A 20,859-nucleotide genomic window follows, 5' to 3' on the forward strand; every position below is an offset into this window, starting at 1 on the left:
CCTGGGATAGTTTATGCAGAGAAGCTACACCAGTATACAGACGGCCTCTGCAGCTGGATAACGGTCTGTCTTTTCAGGGAACACCGCTATCCACCAAGCCACCACTAAAAGGCAGTGACTGTCAGCCACTGCTAACTCAGGTTTTGTTTGAACGGATAGGTGAAAGGCTTTATTTTTCAATCATTTCCTAAGCCATCCATTTCACTTTCAGTGAGCGAGAATCTCGAAGCAGGAGCCAATATAGCTTATAGCAATTTATGTTTGGGATGCAAAACACAAAGAAGGGTGATTGGTAGTCTGTCAAACAGTTAATCCCGCGCATGCCATCGGTAAAAAAATGCATAGTCCTGGTGCAAAGTAGGACACTAAAATATGATCCACTGGTAGAGGACAGGCAGTTCATCCAGTTAGGAACTAAAGTGCTGTAGGTGAACTAACATTAGGGCTTTATTAAGTCATTCAGCAACCGAGTGTTATTGTCCTACACAGCCTGCTTAAAGTACAGTAAAGCATTTTTAAAGGATTTTTAAAAAATCAAACTAGTTTGACATACGACAGTACACACCTACACATACTGGCTGCATTAACAGGTGGAGTCTGAATTGTAAATAATCCTGCAATTCATTTTTCACACACAAGCAAATAAAACCAGTCAAAATATCACTCAGACTCATATAGCATCCACCAAACAAGCTTTTGAGAAAGATTTAAAGTAAAGATAATTTAAAAGTCACCTACAATTATAAACAAGACAAGGACACAGACAGGAATAGTCCTTTGATTGACTGTTCCTGACAGGTAGCTTCTGGGATCAAAATGTTGAGCTCTGTAGTCTCCCCACACCAGCTAAAAAGAAGTTATCTGGTTAATCTTAGGTTTTGGGGGTGTGGTCATTTTTTCCTCTTTTCAAAATTATGTAAAACTCAGGAGCACATCTAGAGAGATATTTTGACTTATTTGCACACGCAACTGGAGCAGGCTCCAGCCACAAATAGTTACAGCACCCAGACAAGATTATATAAATTTTAAGAAGGACTTGAAGCAAAACCAAAAAGGTGGATCTGGTAGAGTCTATCAGAGGCAAAAATATTTTAATATAACATGAGGAGTTGGCAGAGTCAGACAGTCAAATTCAAAACCTTCCTTAGCAGGTCTGGCAGAAGCAGAAGGGAAGGGCTTTGCAGTTTGTAACGAAGAACTATTGCATACATGACAGTCTCATCACCTACCCATTCTCCTGTTCTCCCAGGGCACCTACCTTACTGTATGTCACTACCGACAAGTTGTTCGAGTGACTGCTGGGGGAGAGATTTACAGAGTTTTGTGACAGTCCATTCTGATCTTGTTCGATTTGGTCAGGAGCAGGCCCCCACGTGTTTTTGCTGATTGTGCCTAGCTCGGAACCCCCAGGGTCTTTTAGGTTGTTTTCATCTGGTTGCCTGTTCTTCTGTGGAGAGGCAAATGGGTTAAAGTTTCCTTCTACCTTGCGATGCGGTTGCGTGTTGAATTCTGTTTCAAAGGATGACAGCTGCTGTGTTACACCTAGAAGTCCTCCAACTTCCACGCTGAGGATCACCCAGATGACATCTGTGGAAAAAGAAAGACACTCAGGTTGTCACTAGAAGGAGTTTACAGAGAACAGGGAGAGGGGGAAAAATAGAACATTAATTTATTCTTTTACAATAGCAAGAAGAGACACTGATGGTTTAAAATGCATTTTTATAAAGCATCAAAAGTACTGGTTAAATCCCAAGTGAGTGTCTAATCCTTCCAGAAAATCAGGCAAGTTTTACTCCTACTGAACTTACATGAACCTGCCAAGTGTGTGTGTGCATATATATATATAAATAAAAATAAAACTGACACCACAACTTGAAACTCCATAGTTCAGATCAGCAGCAGGATGCACTGAAAAGAGAAAACCTTAAGTGACTTTATCTAAGGCTACACAGTGAGACTGAAATGAGAGCCAGGAGATATCACTGCCAATCTTCTGCTCTGTTGGTAAAGAAAGGGAAATGTTTCTTGTTTAGCTTTGAAAGGATTTACTAGTAAAATAAAACAACAAAAAGCTGACTTAGAAGGTAACTATGCTTATGACAATTCCCTGTAAAACATCTCAATTCCAGTTCCAAAACACTGTAGACACCCAGGCTCAGTAGCCTACTACACGAAGTCAAACTACTGGTTAGAACAAGAAACATATTTACAGTTCTTACCTAATGCACCTCTTGTACACAGATAAGATTGTTATTCCACTTACCATTTCATTTACACTTCATGCAAACATTATGGCCTATCTACGTAAATACACTTCTTGGTTTGTATCCAAATCCAGTTTTATTGTTTTTGTCATCCCCCCCGCACCTCTCCATTAAACGTGCTCCAATTTTGGTTTGCTGCATACAGAGGGAGAACTATAAAGAACAGCAGCAATACCTTATTGCACCTCAGCGGATCTAAAAAACAGCACCTCACCCCACATCTAATTGTTTCCAGGTTTTCTGCAGTCAGCGTTAGCCTACACGGGGCTCGTTCGCCGCCACAGCCGGCACTTTCGCTGTTCGGTTTTACCACCATCACTCCTCAAGCAGCATTAATTCACTGGAGCGCTCCTTCCCCTTCGTCCCCACGTTTAACAGAGCTGGGCTCATTAGTTTGCATTTTACGACCCAATAAAAGACAGTGGGATTTTACCTTACAAAAACACCATTCGCTGAAGGACCCCAGCACCCTACCAGCGCTGCAACCCCCTTCCAAACACCAAAAAACGCTCCGCAACAGCCCCCGCCACCGCGCCTGCCCCGCCGCCTGCCCGCCGCCCCCTCCCGCGGCCGGGCCGCGCCGCGCCGCCCGCCGCGGAGCAGCACTGCGGCGCCCCCTGCTGTCCGCCCGAGGCGCACGGCCCCGGCCGCTCGCCCCGCTGCTATCGGGGCGCCGCCGGGATGAAAAACCAGCGGGCGGCCAGGCCCTCTGTTTGGCCCAGCCTCTGGGGATAACTAGCATAAAAGCCATTAATTATATCGCAGGAGAACGGCATCTTCGACTTGAAGCTCGGTAGCCAAAGGGATTTTAATTTGTTGGTAGTTTTCTTTCACAATGGGCAACTTCCAGAGGTTTAGTAAGATATTAAAGTGTTTGTCAGCAGCTGGGAAAACCTCAGCTTTATAAACACACAAGCTGAACAGGCCTTGCAACCTGTGCAGAGGAATTTATACCCTTTCTTCAGGAACAAGCTACAAACGCTTCTGACACCAGTCATACATTTACTGACAATTCTGCCAAAAACCCTGTACTTCTGAGCAAAGAGTTATTTTTGACTCCGAGTGCCAACATCTCTCGCCCAAGCCCGTATAACTTGGGATGCTCCCAACTGCCAAAACAGAGACACAAAGATGTTCTCAGTATAAACTGAAGCTGGCTAAAAACGACTGAAAGACTTCAAATGAATGAAGATGTTGGTGGCTCAGGCTGAGACACCAGGCAAAACATCAAAAAGTGGTTTTTAAACAGAAAAATGGTTCACAGTAGGTGCACGAAGTACATTATTAAAACCTGAGCCTTAACTAAACTTCTCAGATGAGGTTTTCACTACTTACAATTTTTAAACCCGTATGTAGTTCACTATGTTCAGCACTGGAAAACTGGGAAAGAATTCCGACAAGGACTGACTGGGAGAGAGTCTCCAGGAGAACCGTGCAAGTCCTTTGTTTTTCAGAGCTTTGTGTAATCTGCGATTTGTTCCAGTGTTTAGAAAACAGTTCTGTGCTGACCAAGACAACAGAGCAGCTCACTTGGTGATTTCTCTGTTCTATTTTCTATATTTAGTGTCAGGGCTGGCAGACCTCTACCTTCACCACGTGGTTATCAGGAGAGCGTCTGCGAGGGGCCAGGAGCGTCCATTTTGTCTGTGGTGGGAATATCACAGAGAAGGGCCCGTGGTGCTGGAAAAGGGATCACTCACCTCCGTAATAGAGTCCCGTGGCGGTGCACATTCGCCACTGTCCCTGATACATTCCTGCTGTGCTGGGGCTGCACATCTGAACGCTGACGTCTGCGATCTCCTGGGGCTCCAGGGACCTGACCATCACCATGTTTACGTGGCCAAATTGGTCTCCCCCGACATACTTCAGACAAACCCCCGGGGGCCACGCCTCTGTCCCTGGGATTAAACAGAAGAAAGAATTACTGACAGTGCACCAGGAAAAGCTTTCTGTCTGTTTGTGTAAGACTGGATGAAACATGCTTATTAAAACAGTTATGCAATTGTTGAAGAGTCAAAGGAATACCACCAAGATACACACAACACAGCCAGCAATGGGTACTGAAGAAGAATACAGTTTTCAGACAAGGCTTAACTGGTCCATTTAGAGATCAGCGGAACAATTTATCTTTCTATTTGAATGATCTCTAGGTCTCTTACACAGAAAAATTCTCAGTCATAGTGAAACAGCTGCAAAAAAATCAACATTACAGACACACACACATATGTTTTACCAATTCTAGAGACAAATACGAGGTTTGACCTAGGTAGGTCCCCCCACCCCGCCTCATTTCTTTCTGCCTCCCTACATGTAGCTCCTGAGCCTTCCAACATCAAAAGACATGTTATTAATACATTAATACAAAGTGCCGGAAACATTTTCTTTCAGGGATTCATTCTTTTTTAAGCCTGTTACAGCAGTCTCAGGAGGAAGCAACAGTTTGAACTATAATTGAAGAGCTAGTACTGTTTCTAAATGGATTTATTTCCCTTCTTGCACCAACTGTTCTCTCAGCCTTGTGCAAAGGTGGAAAGGATTGTGAACACAGGATTTATTTGTGGAGATCAATGTTTAGACTGCAGATACTGGGACCTAGAGCGTGACCTGGCAATCTGTAGAGATACAGAAAACAGCTACTGTGTGCAAGCACAGCCATCTCTGCCAAAGACAACAAGTACTGGGGCAGACAAAAAGAAAAGCGCTTCTGACACTTGTGAGAAATCAGTTGAGCAGAATTTTCTTTTGCTTCTTCCCCAGCAATGTGACACGACTAAGCCACTGACTTTAGGAATACCTGCTGCTTGGCTGAGGTCGATGGAAACAGCTAAGGAACATCTGAGCCACCAAAGCGCTTGGAATCACTCTGTCTAGTCTGAGAAGAGAACGGTGGACGCTGATCTGACCTTAGCCTACCCCAAAGAGCATCCTTTGCAACAGCTTGCCTGCTAATTTAATCCCTGTGGGTACCTCAGTGAAGACATGGCAGGGACTGGTTTTCTAGTCAAGTCCTTATTTGTGGAATTCACAAGCTAGCAGGGAAAGCACAATGTGACAAGCAAAGGGGGATATTTGGAGTGGGGGATGTTATCACTACACTTGGAACAGTGCTGAGATAGGGAGGTCTCTGAAAGAGGAGCCGAGCGAGTAGCTGACCTCAGACTACAGTGCGTGGGAGTTGAGCACGAAGTCTCATCTGAAAAGGTTGGCAGCCCAGCAACATGGTTTAGTTTAAATAATTTATGTGATTTTTATCGGTTTTAATGGCTCTAGGCTTGCAAGGTGCCTAGAACACTGCAACTGATAAGCCTCATAAAACGAAATTACAATTGTCATTCTATTTCAGTACACTCATCTCTCAGGAGATGATAAATCATAGTAGCTGTCCTGCAGAGCCAGCAGCAGCTGGAGGTAGAGTGGGAAGAGGAAATAAGTCTGTTAAATCCTGCTGCTCTTTCAGCAATGGTTCTCCTATACAAACTAGTCTTTTGGCAGACAAGCCAAGCGCTGTCCTGGAAGGCATCGGAGCAGTATTAGTTTTTAATAACACATATGAAAACCTGACTGAACCTAGCTTACTGCCTGCACGCTTAAAACTGTCAGTCTCTCAGAACTCTACTTGTCACGCTCGTCAGACACTAAACACTTCAGTGACACATGCCTCAGGTATTTCATGTTCTAGAACTGAAGCAATTTAACCAAGGGCTCCTGCAGAGCTGTTAAAAACCTTGGCTTTGCTTCAGTTATCTACCTAACAAGCAGATATTATCTAGAAACACTATAGTCCTTTGATATTATACCTTAATGAAACCATAAAATAGTTTTAAACTGTCTTCCTTCAACTGCACAGTCATAACACAGTATGTGCAGTTGCATTTAACTGAAACATGCCTCAACAGCATGGTTTTAACAAGATCTGGCCTCCAGCACCACTGTTAAGAGTACAGATGCACGTTTTAAGGAGTCAGGCCTTAACCCACAAAGAAGCCAAAACAAATGTTGGCCTTGCCAGGAACTTGTAAGTCAAGATTAACTCTCTTTCCTCATTTTAGAAGGCCTATGGATTTCAGAAGGTCAAACACTCCAAGAACAATGAAACATTGCTTGAACTAGGATGTTAAATTGAGGCTGAATTTGCATGCAGGAAACAGTACATCAGAGGAACAAGAGAGGAAGGAGCCTGAAAGGAGCAAGAGAGGGGCGCAGTCAAAATAGACGCAAATTAAGATACTAACAGCGGAGAAATGAGATCTGTCAGGCTTACTACATCTGCAAGATATGTATTTGAGACAGTTATTAAAAAATTGCCAGTCAATTTTTTCTCATTACTGGAGTTTAAGCAAGCTATACATGTTCCCCTTCCATTGTACTAAGTCAAACAAATGGAGGTAGAAAAAGCAAACAAATAATTAAGCTCCTTCTCTAGAACAATCTCTGTAAGTTAGTGTTCTTCAACATACACACACCCTCTCCTCACCTCTCACGACCTGATGAAATACCCCTACATTTTTAGTATGGTTTTAATCTCTGTTATACTTCGACAGCACAGCACTCGGGTACTGCAGTTATTTACGAGCAGAAATACTAGCACAGCTGAACTTTACTCATGATGATTCATGATATTATACCTTGTTGTGCTATCATTCTTCCTCACAAAAGTGCAAGCAGGTCAATTAAATTCAGACACACAGCTTAAACATCCATGCAACATCCTGTAATCGCAACGCTTGAAGACAAGGTATTCAGCTTTGCATCTATGGAACTAATTTTTCTCTCCAACTACATCTCAACAGATCAAGCAGTGAGAATGAATATTGCCTAGTCTCACTTCCTGGATTCCAGTCACTGTTTTGCCTTATTTCATACTGGAATGCGGTCTCTCCAGCCTTGCATCCTCTCAAGAGCATGACAAAGCAATTCTGTCAAAAGCGTATTAAAAAGTAAAGGGTATGTGCCACATTACCCTTGCGTCGCTACTTCTTCTCAGAGTTAAATCATTGCATCACTGCCTCCAGAGAACACATTTCTATAGAGCACCAAACGACCTAAGGACAGGGACTGTCACAGAAATGGCGTGATGAAGGCTAGTGGTTACATACAGGCTGGTCATGAGCTAAAAGGTTTTGAGATTAAAAGCATTCTCTTAACCGACTTTAAAATGCATTCCATTTGTTTACACCAAGTGATCAGAAACATGACTAGCTAAGGATTCTTAATCTATTTTCAGATCTAGCTACTTCTATTAAAAACAAAAAACAAACCCACAAAACCCCAACCTGTACTTTGATTTCTTTTATCTAGAAGTTTCCTAAAGTTCTGGTTTGGGTGGTGGCACGAGGAAGAAGACTAATGAACTGAGCTGCGCGTCTTGCCACAGGAATGTTTGTGCCAAGGTAAGAAGGGGAATATGCACAGGTTGGCAGGCCACCTCCTTCAGCGACAGGAAGGCTCTACTCCAAGTTAAACGCGCGTGAACCTCGTGCCTTAAGCCAGTGTCTCCCATCCTATCACATAACAGACGCTACACAGGTTTTGCTGCACTCTAAAGCCCTTACCCGTGTTTTGTATCCTCCATGTTTTTGTAAACTGAGTATCGGGAGGGATGGACTCTCCTTCACCTATGGTGACATCTTCAACAAAGGACATGGAGGGTACGTTGATATTTGGACTCTCAAAATCATAGTAGGCTCCAATGGCAGCTTGTAGATTCCTAGAAAGTAAAAAAAGCAGATTACAACCTGAAGTACAGTTGGGTCACGTCCATTTCATAGGTTTACGTAGGTCATCTTCAACAGTTAAGCAAAAATATTATCCAGACTGTATTAGTTCTGTTGCCTATGTTTTTTTAAAGCTTTCATCTGTATCACACACAGATTCTCCAAGATAACAGAGCTCAAAGTGTAGCATTTTATTTAACACGGACATTATTTTAAACCACTTTTCTACTCTGCTTCTTATTTTCACTGGAATCTTGTAAGTTCCAAGTCTTTGATACCTCTGCCCCATTACCTTCATGAAATTTGCCAAAAAGTTCAAGAGATACTGAGGGAAGTGCTATGCAGCAGCATGTAAACAACAGGGCAGGTTCTTTACACCAGACTTGCTCCCTGAGCTAATTTCAAAAGGACTGAACTTCTCAGTTTTATTTTTGGCACAAAAGGTCCATAAGGAGCACAAGATGAACAAACCACAAAGCACGCTCTTACGATAACTCTTGGGGCCAAAGGGCATCAGTAGCTGCGGATAACAACTTGAGACTTGCTGCTTTTGAAACATATGGTCACGTATGAGCCACGAGTATTCGGAGACTATTTATTAATCATTAGTGTCTGCTCAGCTCTGCATAGCTACAACTCAGAGGAACTTATAAACCATCTGAGTCAGAAGTTCTTACTGAATAAAGACAAACGACAGTGGAAGCCTGTGATATATTAAGGATATTCAGAAAGCCATAAATGCTATCGATTCCTGAGTCGTGGTGTAGCCAGAAGTCACATGATAATTAAATTGAAACGAGGAACAGTCAAACAGGAAGAGGATTCATGAGTCTTAGCTGCCATTCCACGATATACTATTAAGTTATTATGTAAGTGTTTGGCAAGTCATGTAATTCCTCTGTTTACGCATGTCTGTGAGGTTGTGGCCCTCATTTCCATGCTGTGAGTAGGAGCTGCGAGAATGGAGATGAGTAAAATCTCACCACATGCAATGGGCATAACAACTGCTTTTTATTCATGATTATAAAAATCTGTGTGGCTTTTTTTGAGCAGGATAGAAAAAAAACCCCAAAAACCTTCAGGAACTGGGAACCACTACCTAAAACAAAGCCCTGCAGAAGGCTTGTCAGAAGCTGCACGATATGGGCACAGTGATATATGGAGGGTTTGTATTGTGTGCTGGAGTGTCATGTGTCTAAACCAAAGCCAAGGTGAAAGCCAGAGAAACATTTGCAGTATGACCCTGAGAAAGAGCAAACATAGGGCTTTTTGGACTGCTTGCCAGCTGGAAAGAGGCTTGAAACAGTAAGCAAAGAAACTGCCTCCTGTTCAATTCCTACAGTGTTCAAGGGGAAAAAAATAAATAAGAAAAATCAGACATTCTGGATAAAATCAGAACTGCACAGGAGAAGTATCACGGCTTTCTCCTCACAGAAAACACAGGGGACACAAGGTGTAGTAGCTACTAGCACTGGAGCTTGGGTCAAAGGGGGGAATAGCAGCATTAGGCAGATCCACCAGCCGCCCGCGACGGGGGCGGGTGGGAGAGGACCGAAACGACAGATGTATCAGTTTGGTAATCCATCACGAATGACAGAAGATAATCACGCCGTGTTAACCGCAAGAGTTACTGATACCCTGCTAAGTCTCCCAGAGCACAGGCAATGTGTTGGGAGGGACTGGAGGAATGTTCTGCACAACATGGCCACAGCGATCGACTGGCAAATTCAGCCAACCAAGCCTTGCAGGGACACCTTTCGCCGTCAACACGGAACGGACTTTGGTACGAAGGGGAGACAACAGAGCCACCCTGTAGGATTTCCACGTTTAGAACAATGAATTTCAGACCAGAAACCATTATTCAGCTCGAGGCATTTTCTGCTTAGGAGTGTCAGGGCTATATTTAATCCAGGCAGCTCAGTCAAACGCTACAGGAAGGGTGCATGTCACATTAGCCAATAAATAGAGACAAATGCTGGGTTTTACGTCACCAACCGCCTGTTGCTTATACACTGCACAAGATTTACATAACTCCCAACAGGGCTGTGCCAAGAGACTCCTGCTCGCTCAACCAACTAACATCATCATCTAGAGTTTAGTTTTCACTAGGATTTCTTCTTGTATTACAGCAATCCAAGGCAAAAGATATGCCAAGAGCTACAAAAGACAGCAATACAGCTCCTTCTCTTCCTAATCCACTACTACATTTTCAGACATACCACAACATCTTGTGAGTTATGATTCTGGAACCAGTAGTAATGACATTTTATTGACACCGAGAGGAAAAATCCGAAGTTCCAAAGGGAGGATTTCTACTGTAATTCTTTGTGCTGCAGCCTGCCCTGGTTTTTGTTTGCTTGGCTGTAAATACGCTTCAGAAGGTAGTGGGCTATTTGTGCACACAGGCCCTCTGCCAACCCTCTTCCCCTCCCTGTGTCATATTTCATTGCTTGCTTTGCCATTGGGAAACAACTCCAGTCCTCTGCAGCATTTAGTTAAAAACTAACTAAAGAAGAACACATGCCGAAGAACAGATTTGCCACCCTTTTGTGATCAGTTATTCACAAACCCACCTTCCTGCTCCCACAATTTTGATCAACGTGTGGTGGGTTTTGTTTGGGGTGAGCCCTTCTGCACGTTTGGATACACCCCAGCCTTCCCGCTGGAGAATTACAAAGAAACTTCCAGAAATTAAAGAGAAATTGAAAGTGGCAAGAGCCAAAGTCAGGATGACAAAGCAAATCTGAGTTGAGTCCAAGTTCTTTGACACAGACAACCCTAAGAGATAGCGACCGAGAGGCCGTAAGGCACCGCTGTGCTGCAAGAGATACCCACAGCGCTCACATTTTAGTCATGTTCTCTGCTTACACAACCAGCAAAGCTGGCAACCTAGCACCGCTACTTTGTTCCAACCCTTTCCAAGGGACAGTGCTCCCCCTCCTTCCTTATCCCCCCCAAAACCCCATATCAGTTTGAATGCAGTACTTCGCTTGGGGAAAATGAGTGCCATTTGCAGAAGCAAACTATTTGCAACCTGATTATTTGCAGGTTCTTGAGATTAAATGGTACACCCTGCTGCTCTGCCTTTCTACTACAGGCACAGCATCAGTGGAGTTTACAGGCAAATGCAAGCATTACCGAGAGAGATGGCTTCCAGGTCAAACACACTCAAGGCCTTTTTTTTTTTAAATATATATAAAAAATGTTTTTGGGTCTTTACCCTTGTGCCCCAGCTGTAATTGCACAGCACCAACTGCAGATACTTAAGGAACGAAGAGCTAGAGCTCTGAGAGGAAGGGGTTATCATCTAAAGGCTTCTGCTTACACATCCATGCTTGCTTTCTTTTACTCCTACTCGCACCACACTATCCCTTTGCTCTCTGCCGTAGGAGATAAATTACTACTATAAACCAAACAACTTTGCAACGAAGATGAGCATGCCAAATCCAGACAGTGCAATTTCCATGACTGATCCCTACTAATTACAGGGATGGCCATACATTTCTTGCTTAACACAGCTCATCAGGTGTCAGGCTCTCCTTACCTTTCCTAAATTAAGCAATTTTTCCATTTTTAGAGCAGTCCTGAACTGCAACAGTTTGTAGCTCAGCTGTATTTACAGAGCAGGTCTGACAGGATTTAGGCTCAAACTCCTCAAAAGAAGCCTGCAATCAGAAGTCACCCCAGCGACCAGGTAAGCCTACTTAAATGTTAGTCCTAAGAGCAAGATTCTGGAAAGAGAGAGGGGAGAAGGCAACAAATAAAGAATATTAGCATGCATATTATCAACCAAATCCATTCTAACTACGGGTATCCCACTGCTTCCTCTCCGAGGGCATCCCATGACTCTCACGCGTCAAGTGCTTTTCCAACAAAACGCTACCTGCAGAATCAGGGAAAGTTTTCCTTTCCAGATCAATTCTTTTGCTCTGCTGCTTTGTTTCAAGCCTCAGGAGCTAAATTACAATAGTCAAGTTAAAACCTTCTCTGCTAATAGCTCTGGAGATCTCCCTTAACAACTCTTAAGTGTTTGCAGAGAGGTGGTTTATCTTGAGCCATTCTTTCCCTTCCCCGTTTTTTTCCTGACACCCTTTTGTTATGTTAAACCAATATATTTAGACAGCAATTACTCCCAATTAACTAGGTCACCACGCAGTATCCAAAAACAAAAGAAACTCTTCCAAATCAGTTGACAAACCAGAGGCCTCCTCATACAACCTAACTGTTGTGCAAACAAAAAGCAATATACAGGTAACTGGAAATATTTTTTTCATTAATTGAATCGGATTTTTTTTTAGGAGAATGAAGAAAGCGAAGCACTGAGGCTTATTCACTGCGGCCTTATGCAAAGCAGGGCATATGCACAATACCTAATCCTTTTGTTACCAATAAAACACAGGGTTCTTACAACACGTACCAGTTAAGCATCTTGGAAGGAACGCAATACAAACAGGTCGTCCTAACCTAAGGAACAAGGGACATCAGCGCCCTGGCAAACCGATACTCCCAAAACAGGGAGAGGGCAAGTCGGGGAGGGGAAGTGTGTAAAAAAATCTAAATCAAATCAAAGCTTAAATTCAAAATCCAGCATGGAAATTTTCCTCTTACTAGCTCCTGCCCGTTCCTACAGCCACCCCATCTATCTCCAGCTAACGGGTGAAAGTTTCCAGTGGTCTGGATCTCCTGAGCTGTACGAAAAAGCAAAGTGCAATACCAAGTTAGCCTTCAATTCGGAATTTCACACAGGATGCAGCCCTTAGAACATAGGCAGAGGACATTTATTAAGTCAAGTAGAAAGCACTTTGACAAATGGACTCAGTCACTTCGCTGTGCAGAGCGACTGCGGTGGAGTGAACGCCAGGTTACATTTCTCTGCCTCTGTGGAGGGAGAGAAAAGCCAGGCGAGTGCCCAAGCTGTAACGTATGTTCGTTTTATGTCCTCAGCACTCACATATGGCGCCGTATGTCGTCATGCAAAAAGCAACTCAGGTGTTAATTCTCTGGGAAACATGCAATGCAGAAATGGAACAGTGATATAAAGGCACAATAAAATCTCAAGAACATATGTTACTTAGAACACGTTGTACTCTTTCCGTAACCGAATTCTCAACCTCTGCAGACCTTTCTCTTGTTCTCCAAATGCAATATGTAAACAGGCACCACAATACCCCTAAGGTGTCTATTGTTAAAAACAGAAAGAAACGTGCAAGAGAAATAGTGCAGCAGATGGGCAATTTCTCACTCCTAAATAATGGAACATCTCTACATGGTACAGGTGGGAGAGACTAAAAATGTGTATGGAGGACATCCAAATGAGGCAATCCTGAGTCCACTCTTTCCATCTCTTAACTCTCCAGTACGTTCTTTGGTTTTTTATTCGCTCCAGCTATCGGGGAACTGGGTTGGTAACACTATGGGCTAGGACGTCTCGAACAGCTCCCCTACTGCTCCTGAAGCAGGAGGCACCTCACCCAAAGCCGCAGCGAAAGCTGAAGGGGGTAGGGGGAAGAGATCACTCATTACACCACAGGGAAGCACTTTTACCTGGAGTTCTCCATTCAAACATTTTTCAATAGAGATGGCACGCGGCAATTAAGTGGAAAGTCTCAAGATGTTTTGAAGGACTGGAATTTTAATCAGTGAACAGCTTTCAAGAGAGATAATTTCAGAAAGCAAAATTGGTGTATCAGTTATCTTCAATCCTGATCTCACACTAAACCGTGCGGTTGGGAAACTAGAAGACATCAGATGATCCAAAAGGACCACTGAGGGAAGTTAAAAGCTTTAAGCTGAACTTACGCAGCTGAAGGAAGGGGGAGGAAAAAAAGAGCTGCCTAATTTGAAGCTTATGTATTTTCTCACATGAAGCCACAGAAAAAATTTCATTGTCTCAGCTGAAGACAGCCAGTTCCAAATACAAGCGGGATGTTCCAGGAAGAAGACAGAAACCTGCGGTGACCAGAAGCAACACTGTGCTCGCTGCAGGGGCAGCAGAAGGAAAGAAACTGAGAGGCCACCGAAGAGGCACGCCATTTCCAGTGCTCCCCAAACCACCAAAGGAAATTACTTTCCTTTAGCAGGCTTTTTATACATCCAAACAAACACATCGGCTGTTTAACCATTACCCTGGTGCCTGCACCGTACCTTGCCAAAAACCAGCAAGCAGTCTCGATGACAGGATCGATACTACGATGCTGCAATAAGCACAAGTCCACCCCGCCACCCCCAGCAGCTGAAGCCTCCCAAAGCAGGTGGTCAGGAGCTGTAAAAGCGTGGGGTAAAATATTTCGAGAATGTCACAGCAGGAGCTGCGCTCTGCTTGCTGCCACTGAAAACAGGCAACAGCTCTTCCCAGTGGAAAGTAATCAAGAGCTGCCAGTACGAAAAGATTCAGTAACTGCTAATTCCTCAGTATCAACTATGTCACCAATCTATAGCTGTCTGCATTAAAGGAAAGGGGGATTAAGCTACAGAAACTGTCTGAGAACAAGTTCAGGCACGTCAGGCAGTCCAGCTAGACTAAAATTATACTGTACCCGATTCTTTCTGCTACAGTTGTCTGCTTACATTTCCATTTCACACGCACCCACTTTTTAAAATGTTTTGTAACTTGGAGCACAGCACAATTATAGTGTGTTCTACAGTTAAAAATACAATCTATTTAAAGTCTAGCTTTCATACAAAACAATCAGGTCAAATATTTGTGTTATTCTGGAGAAGAGACATGTATTTGCCTTTTTTTTAATGCACTAAATAAAAGCTGTCCAAGAAAACATTTTCCAATTGTTTAATTCTATAATTCTGTTATTTTTAGTAGCACCAGGGGACAGTTGTGGACACCAGAGATGCAACAGCCCACAATAGTTGACATGTACTAAGACACCATTCACTATGCTTTAAGTTAAACACAATGGATTAAAGAGTTTAGAAACCATCTTCTGCTCCCCAGCCACGGGGTGTGAACGGCTACGGTACACACGGCTCAGCAGCAGCCATAGCTCAGAGACTGCCAGTCTGTTCTGGCATTTTGGCAACAGCACATCAGGACCTACTAGACCTGCTTCTACGGTGTCTTTTCTGCCTGTGGGGACAGCAGTTAATCAAATATTTTAGAGTAAGGATACCATCAAGTTTAAATCCTCATCTTCCCTACTACTAAACTTTATCAAAGCCCAAACGATCTTTTAAACCAAGTGCTTCGCCCTTCTCACCACGTTCAGTTCAATCGGTCACCACCTACAAATATCAATAGCTAGAGTCACATTCAGACCTAGATCACTTCAAACAATTCCTATGTACTGAGACGTACAAGAACACAACGTTGTTTTGTTTTGATCACCTGATACAGGAAGAAGAGAAGCAAAGTAATACAGCTTCCCACCTGCTGCTACCGCCTCCCTAACAGATGCCTGGATGCGTATTGAACTCACGCAAAGAACTTCCCAGGGAAGGAGGAGGATTGACTTGACAGATCAGGTCTCAGGTGTTCTGCCTCCTCCGTGACACAAGGATTTTCCCCCACTGCCCTCTAAAAGCAAAGGAGTATCCAGACTAAGCTTGAGATTTATACAGAGCACTGGGGAAGTCTTCCTCGGATTTATCCGAATGTGGATTAAGACAAGGGAAGTCATTGGAGTCCCGTGGGCTGAGGCAAGGAGCAGACAAAACATGGACAGCAGGGAGCCCTTGAACTCTTCTAAGGTCAAGCACACAGACCACAACTCCCCACTGGCGATGGCGGTCATCTCTGGCGAATCCAACAATGTCAATAAGAACATGAAAGAAGGGTTTGTATTCCTTAATTCAGGGAGAGAGAAAATCCTAACCTTTTGTTGTTTTATCCTACCTTCCCTTAGACGTACCACATGGAGAGAAAAAGAGGAAACTCAGTAAATGCAGCAAGACAGAACATCTCTAGAAAATCAGGTGGAGTTCTCTAATAGCAGTGGATTAGTTTACTAGATATCAACAAAAACATTGCCTTCAAACAGCTGAGGAAACCAAATCAATTTGTTCACACTTCAGTCAGGATTTCCAAACAAAAGCTAGAGAAAATATTTTTATATAAAACCAGACAAGAACAGATATTTTTTTCTCGACAACAAACAGAAATCTAAGAACATATTAGATCTATAATCAGAAGTATTTGATCAGAGAGATGCATATTTGCATCTAAAGAATGATATGAAACCAGTGTTTCGATTTAAGAGATCAATTAAATTAGTGGGGAGATGCTGGTGTTTAAGTAAGGGTTGGAATAAAAGTGAAGGTATTTTAACAGCAGCAGTTAGTTGTAGGGAAGCCCTTGACCAGAGCAATCAGGTAGAGCCATACTGTAATCAATAAAAATGGCTTTTGCTGTCAACACACAAAGGTTTCGTGGTGCAGAAGCAGCTGAGGCCACGCATTCCCCCTCAGTATTCGCGTCCTGAGAGGTAATACCTTAAACCTTTACGGCTGCACAGTCTGACCTCGCATGTCCTTACACTTGCCTTCTGTATGTGCTTTCTGCATAGATCTTTGAAACATTACACACAGCTATTTGAAGATTGGAAAAATACCATACCGTAAGACGACTGGGGATATTATACCTGCAAACCCTTTAAACACAGTAAGTGCAGGAAAGCCAAGGACGAGATGGAGAGCCTGCCCGCACAGCGGTACTGTCCCTCGGCCAACCCGCGGTAACGCGGCCGTGCCCGAGCTGAGGAAGAGCATTTCAAATCCAAGTTTTTCCTGACAGTCTTGCAAACACCTGCAAGGTTAAAAATCAAGACCAGGAGTCCTCGTGGGAAACGCACGTGTGAGGGAATCCTGTTAATTTGAGTCTGTTACGTCAAATTCTCTATGACCTGGTGTCTCACCTAAACGTACTCGGAGCATTTCTCTGACGGTACTTACACTCCAGCACTAACACCAAGTGTTAACAGACACGCTTTTATCCGCAGATCTGAGTTTCAATTAAAGTAGCATCCTATCATCTTTGCTGGAAAGCAAAAATTAAACATCAATACACAGTCAGAGTAAAAGCAATAAAAACTCTATTAGCTAAATGTGTCTTTAGACTCCCAGTCAAGTACTGGGCCACTTCTGGGCAATATACATGTCTCATTTGATATAAGGAATTTAAATAGCCCACCTACAGGGATAAAAATGTGCATTTATAGGGCAATTCTAATTATGTTAAAAGCCAATATTCTATCTGTTCTCCAAGAGCAATAAAACACTTGCACAAAAGTGTTAGTACATTTTCCTCCCTATGCTTGACAATTTCAGATTTATGATGTAAAAATCAGTATCAGCACAGTAATCCCTACCTCACCTTGGCTCCCCTCACTCACACACAGAAGTGCCCTACATCTTACACAATATAGAAAGAGGTTTTACAACTGATTTCTGTAGTATTTTCAGAGATTGTAAACTTGTAAATATTTTAATGCAAAACATCATCTTTAGAGTATTAGTTAAACCATGACACAGCTACAAATTCTTCTAGGCATATGAAAAAAAATTCAAGACCTCTCACTACCTAAAAAAAAAAAAAAAGTCTTTTTCATAAGTAAGCCAGATCAAAAAAGCCTAGTGTTCGCAAGAATAAAACTTTTTTTCCCCCCCACACACAATGGAAACCATCATTATCTGACACAGTTCAATTAAATATCACACCTACTAGGCTAATAACAATTCAGCTTTCTAAACAAAAGCTAAAAAGAGAATGTAAAGAAATATTACATGCAAATCACTGAAATATACATACATTAACTCTTCTAAATTAGGAATCCCTTCACAGCCAGCTGGGTTGAAATACGGATTTTAAATCCAGCACCACAAGCTGCTTCAAGTCAAATTAATTCACTTTCTCACAGAATTAAAGCTCCAAGCGTTACGCTGCAGCCTCTCGCCCTCAAAGTTGGTATACTCTCCAATTAAAAAAAAAAAAAAATTCCTCTTCCTTGTCACAGTACAATTTCCACACCAGCTTTAGAGGAATCTAATGACCTTCATGAAACAGGCCTTAACTGAGCATCAACAAAAACTAAAATGCACGTTCTGGGCAGAGTTTCCTCTGCTCTTACTTTTACACTAATCCGTATCGCTGAAAACCAGTCAAGGCCAGGCTGACAGTTAAGAACTTTTGTTTTGCAAGTGTTTTCAGAAAGCCCAGTCTGCCCTGGTACCACCTTTCCAGAGACCTACCACCTCTCCTGTGTTCGGAAGACTGTGAGTAGCTACTTTGGCACAGATTCATTCAGCATCAACTGTCTGACCCAAACAACCCCTATTTTTAACATGTTAGCACAAAGGGTTTTCAAACGGAGTTTCTTATGTAGGTAGACTGAGTCTAGACAAGTTCAGACACGTTCCTGGCCACGCTATCGCACAACACTGAGGAGCTGTAGGCACCTGGAACTTCGCTCCACCACAAAAATCACTCCTACCAGCCCACTGAGCCCCCTCCCTCCAACCTGCGGTGCTGGATGTGCTTCAGTGTGCAGGCAGCCTGGCTTCTGCATTGCATAACATCTGGAGGGGGGAAGGGAGCAGGGAGAGTTAAGCATGCCATTTAATGGAGGGTGGATTTTTATCCCAGATGCAATGGCAGCAAAATGCCCTCCCAACTACGCTGCCTGGGTTTTCCTCCTGAGGAAGAAGCATTTCGGTGCCAAAACATCTTTTGGAGAAGTTCACTTTTGATTTTAGGCCAAAAGCAAAAGCTCAGCCTCTCACTCTAAAGCCTCACAACTCGTAACGAAAATTAAATAAATAAATAGTAAAGAGGGACAATGCGTGCTGCCATTAGTGAACGGACAGCTAGGGCTCCCAGAAAAGGCAAAGTCAGATTTATGCAGCAGAAAGCTAAGAAGAGCCCACAAACAGAACTCAACGTGTAATTAAAAGGAGGCAGAACTCTAGGAAACTGTTTAATAAATAACAGGAGAAAAGACAACTCACCAAAGCATTTAACCTGTATTTCTTGAAGATCAAGGAACGTCTCTGAAACTCAGGATGCACATGTTGTACCTGAAGCATTTTTGCAATATTGCTAATAAAACCAGCTGGCAGTTTCTTAGTACTGTCCCAGGCCTGCCAGAACTCCGAAAGCGCATTGAGCAATTCCAGGTAAACTGCAGCAGCAGAAAGACTTTTAAAGGCTATTTACAAGTCTCTATATTGCTCCACAATCAACCACTAATTTTTTTTCCCCCAAATTGGCTGAACAAGCTATTTAAAAATAATTCCTCTATTTCAGTAGAACGGTAAATTCACTTTAAATATGTTAAATACAATTACTAGCAATACTATTGGCAATATTATTTCAAAACACATTACACCTCACACTATTTACTACGCAATATGTGAAAGCCATGCAACAGAAAAGTAACTTCAGGCCTGGAGACTACATAATTATCGCCAAAGAGCAGCTTGCCACACTCGTAAATAACTTTCACTAGTGCTTTTTTCACATCTTTGCTAATTAACCCATACACGGACATCGCTAAGAAGAACCCAGCCTACCCAGTAAGTGCGCGTCTCACACCCCTGCTGGGAATTCCCTCACCATTTCCTGCAGATGAACATTAATCCTGAAGCAGAGAGCGAAGGGATCATCGCTGCAGGGAAGCGCCATACCTTTAACAGAAGGAAAGCGACTTGACAGTCTCATTGAGATCAATTATTTGCAGGAGTAATAAAAGATTCTGACCCTAATTCTAGGCCACAAAAATCCAAATCTAGTGGGCCACTGCCTAACATCAGCTGGGGCAGTGTGGATCACCAAGGGTCCCCGAACACGACAAAGGAAAGGTGTTTCCAGAAGAGAAAAACGTGTCTTGACCGCAGCTTTTCATAACGACCCAGAGCAGGGTTAGCATAGCCAGGCTGATAACCCAAAGGCCATACTAAGAAGAGGTGGGAGCTGGAGAGTGAGACAGAAACACAGCGGCAGAACTGCAAACTGCACAAAACCAGGCACAACAAATGATACTGCAGGTCAGGAAAGCAGCGCCCTGGCAAGAACACACGAGAAAAACAAGCAGCACCTGTCAGCATACCTAACTCAACTCCCTGCTGCTGAAAGGTTAAACTCTCACAGGCGTTAAGCCCAGCCTAAGAGTAATCACACTACAGCCTGTGCTAATTTTCATACACATTACACCAGCCTAGCAGATTTCCTTCTCACACTCTTGTCCATCTACAAGGCTTACGAAAAAAAAAATTGAAAACTTATGTTTTCTGAAGTTGTGAAACCAAAGCTATTTTCATCACTTAAGATTTTCCTCAATTATAATGAAAAGATTTTTTTTACAAGCCATTGGTTCTAAGATTGTACTTGAGATACTGTTATTTCAAAAAGAAATTAAACGCTCCTGAAAAAGAAAGAGCTTCTTCAACACAAACCAGGAGTACTGTGGTTATACATAGTATCTCCACGAGTAACTTTCAGGTTCAGCTCTGCTGAGCTTTCTGCTCTCCCGAGGAACACCACAGAAAAAGGGAAAGTATAATGCTGCTGCATGGGCAGTTTTATTCATATTATCAAGACATTAACAAAGCGGGAAAGCATCTTCTGCTGTGAACCACTTCTCCAAAGCAAACTCCTGAACTCCTCGAGAGCGAGCTGCTTCTGCGTTGGATCAGCATCCAAGCACATCTGCTATTCCCTGACTCCCTCTGCAGATGCAGATTTACCAATATGATTTAATACAGAGCTACAGGAGGGAAAGATGAAAGGAAAAAGGTGGCAAAGTTGTCTTATTGCTGTGTATTAGTTCTACAGTTGCGTGCAAGTTTTTCTCCCAGCTGTTGATATCAAGACCTTCACTTGGATTTTAAGTTTCAAGCCTGAGTTTTCTGGATTTGATGTTACATCACTAAGAAAA

At 43.0% G+C, this 20,859-nt stretch overlaps 1 protein-coding gene across 8 annotated transcripts in view; it reads right to left on the reverse strand.

Moving 5' to 3' along the window:
* The window catches only part of ILRUN (inflammation and lipid regulator with UBA-like and NBR1-like domains), a 33,521-nt gene that overhangs the window by 11,197 nt on the left and 1,465 nt on the right, over positions 1-20,859 (reverse strand). For 5 of the 8 annotated variants that reach the window (XR_015260972.1, XR_015260973.1, XR_015260971.1 and 2 more), the window contains exons 2-5: positions 7,817-7,971; positions 3,965-4,162; positions 1,259-1,587; positions 739-846 (exon numbers count right to left, since the gene is read on the reverse strand). Coding sequence is in view for 3 of the 8 variants with exons in the window: in XM_086765471.1 (XP_086621597.1) it covers positions 739-846; positions 1,259-1,587; positions 3,965-4,162; positions 7,817-7,971 (790 nt within the window). In the remaining 5 variants the exon portion in view is untranslated. Of the gene's footprint in view, positions 1-738; positions 847-1,258; positions 1,588-3,964; positions 4,163-7,816; positions 7,972-16,879; positions 16,965-20,859 lie in introns of all 8 variants that reach the window. The other 3 variants (XM_086765473.1, XM_086765472.1, XR_015260974.1) reach the window with 2 other exon arrangements.

Source organism: Chlamydotis macqueenii, chromosome 23 (assembly GCF_036417535.1).
Source record: "Chlamydotis macqueenii isolate bChlMac1 chromosome 23, bChlMac1.mat, whole genome shotgun sequence".
Lineage (NCBI taxonomy): Eukaryota > Metazoa > Chordata > Aves > Otidiformes > Otididae > Chlamydotis > Chlamydotis macqueenii.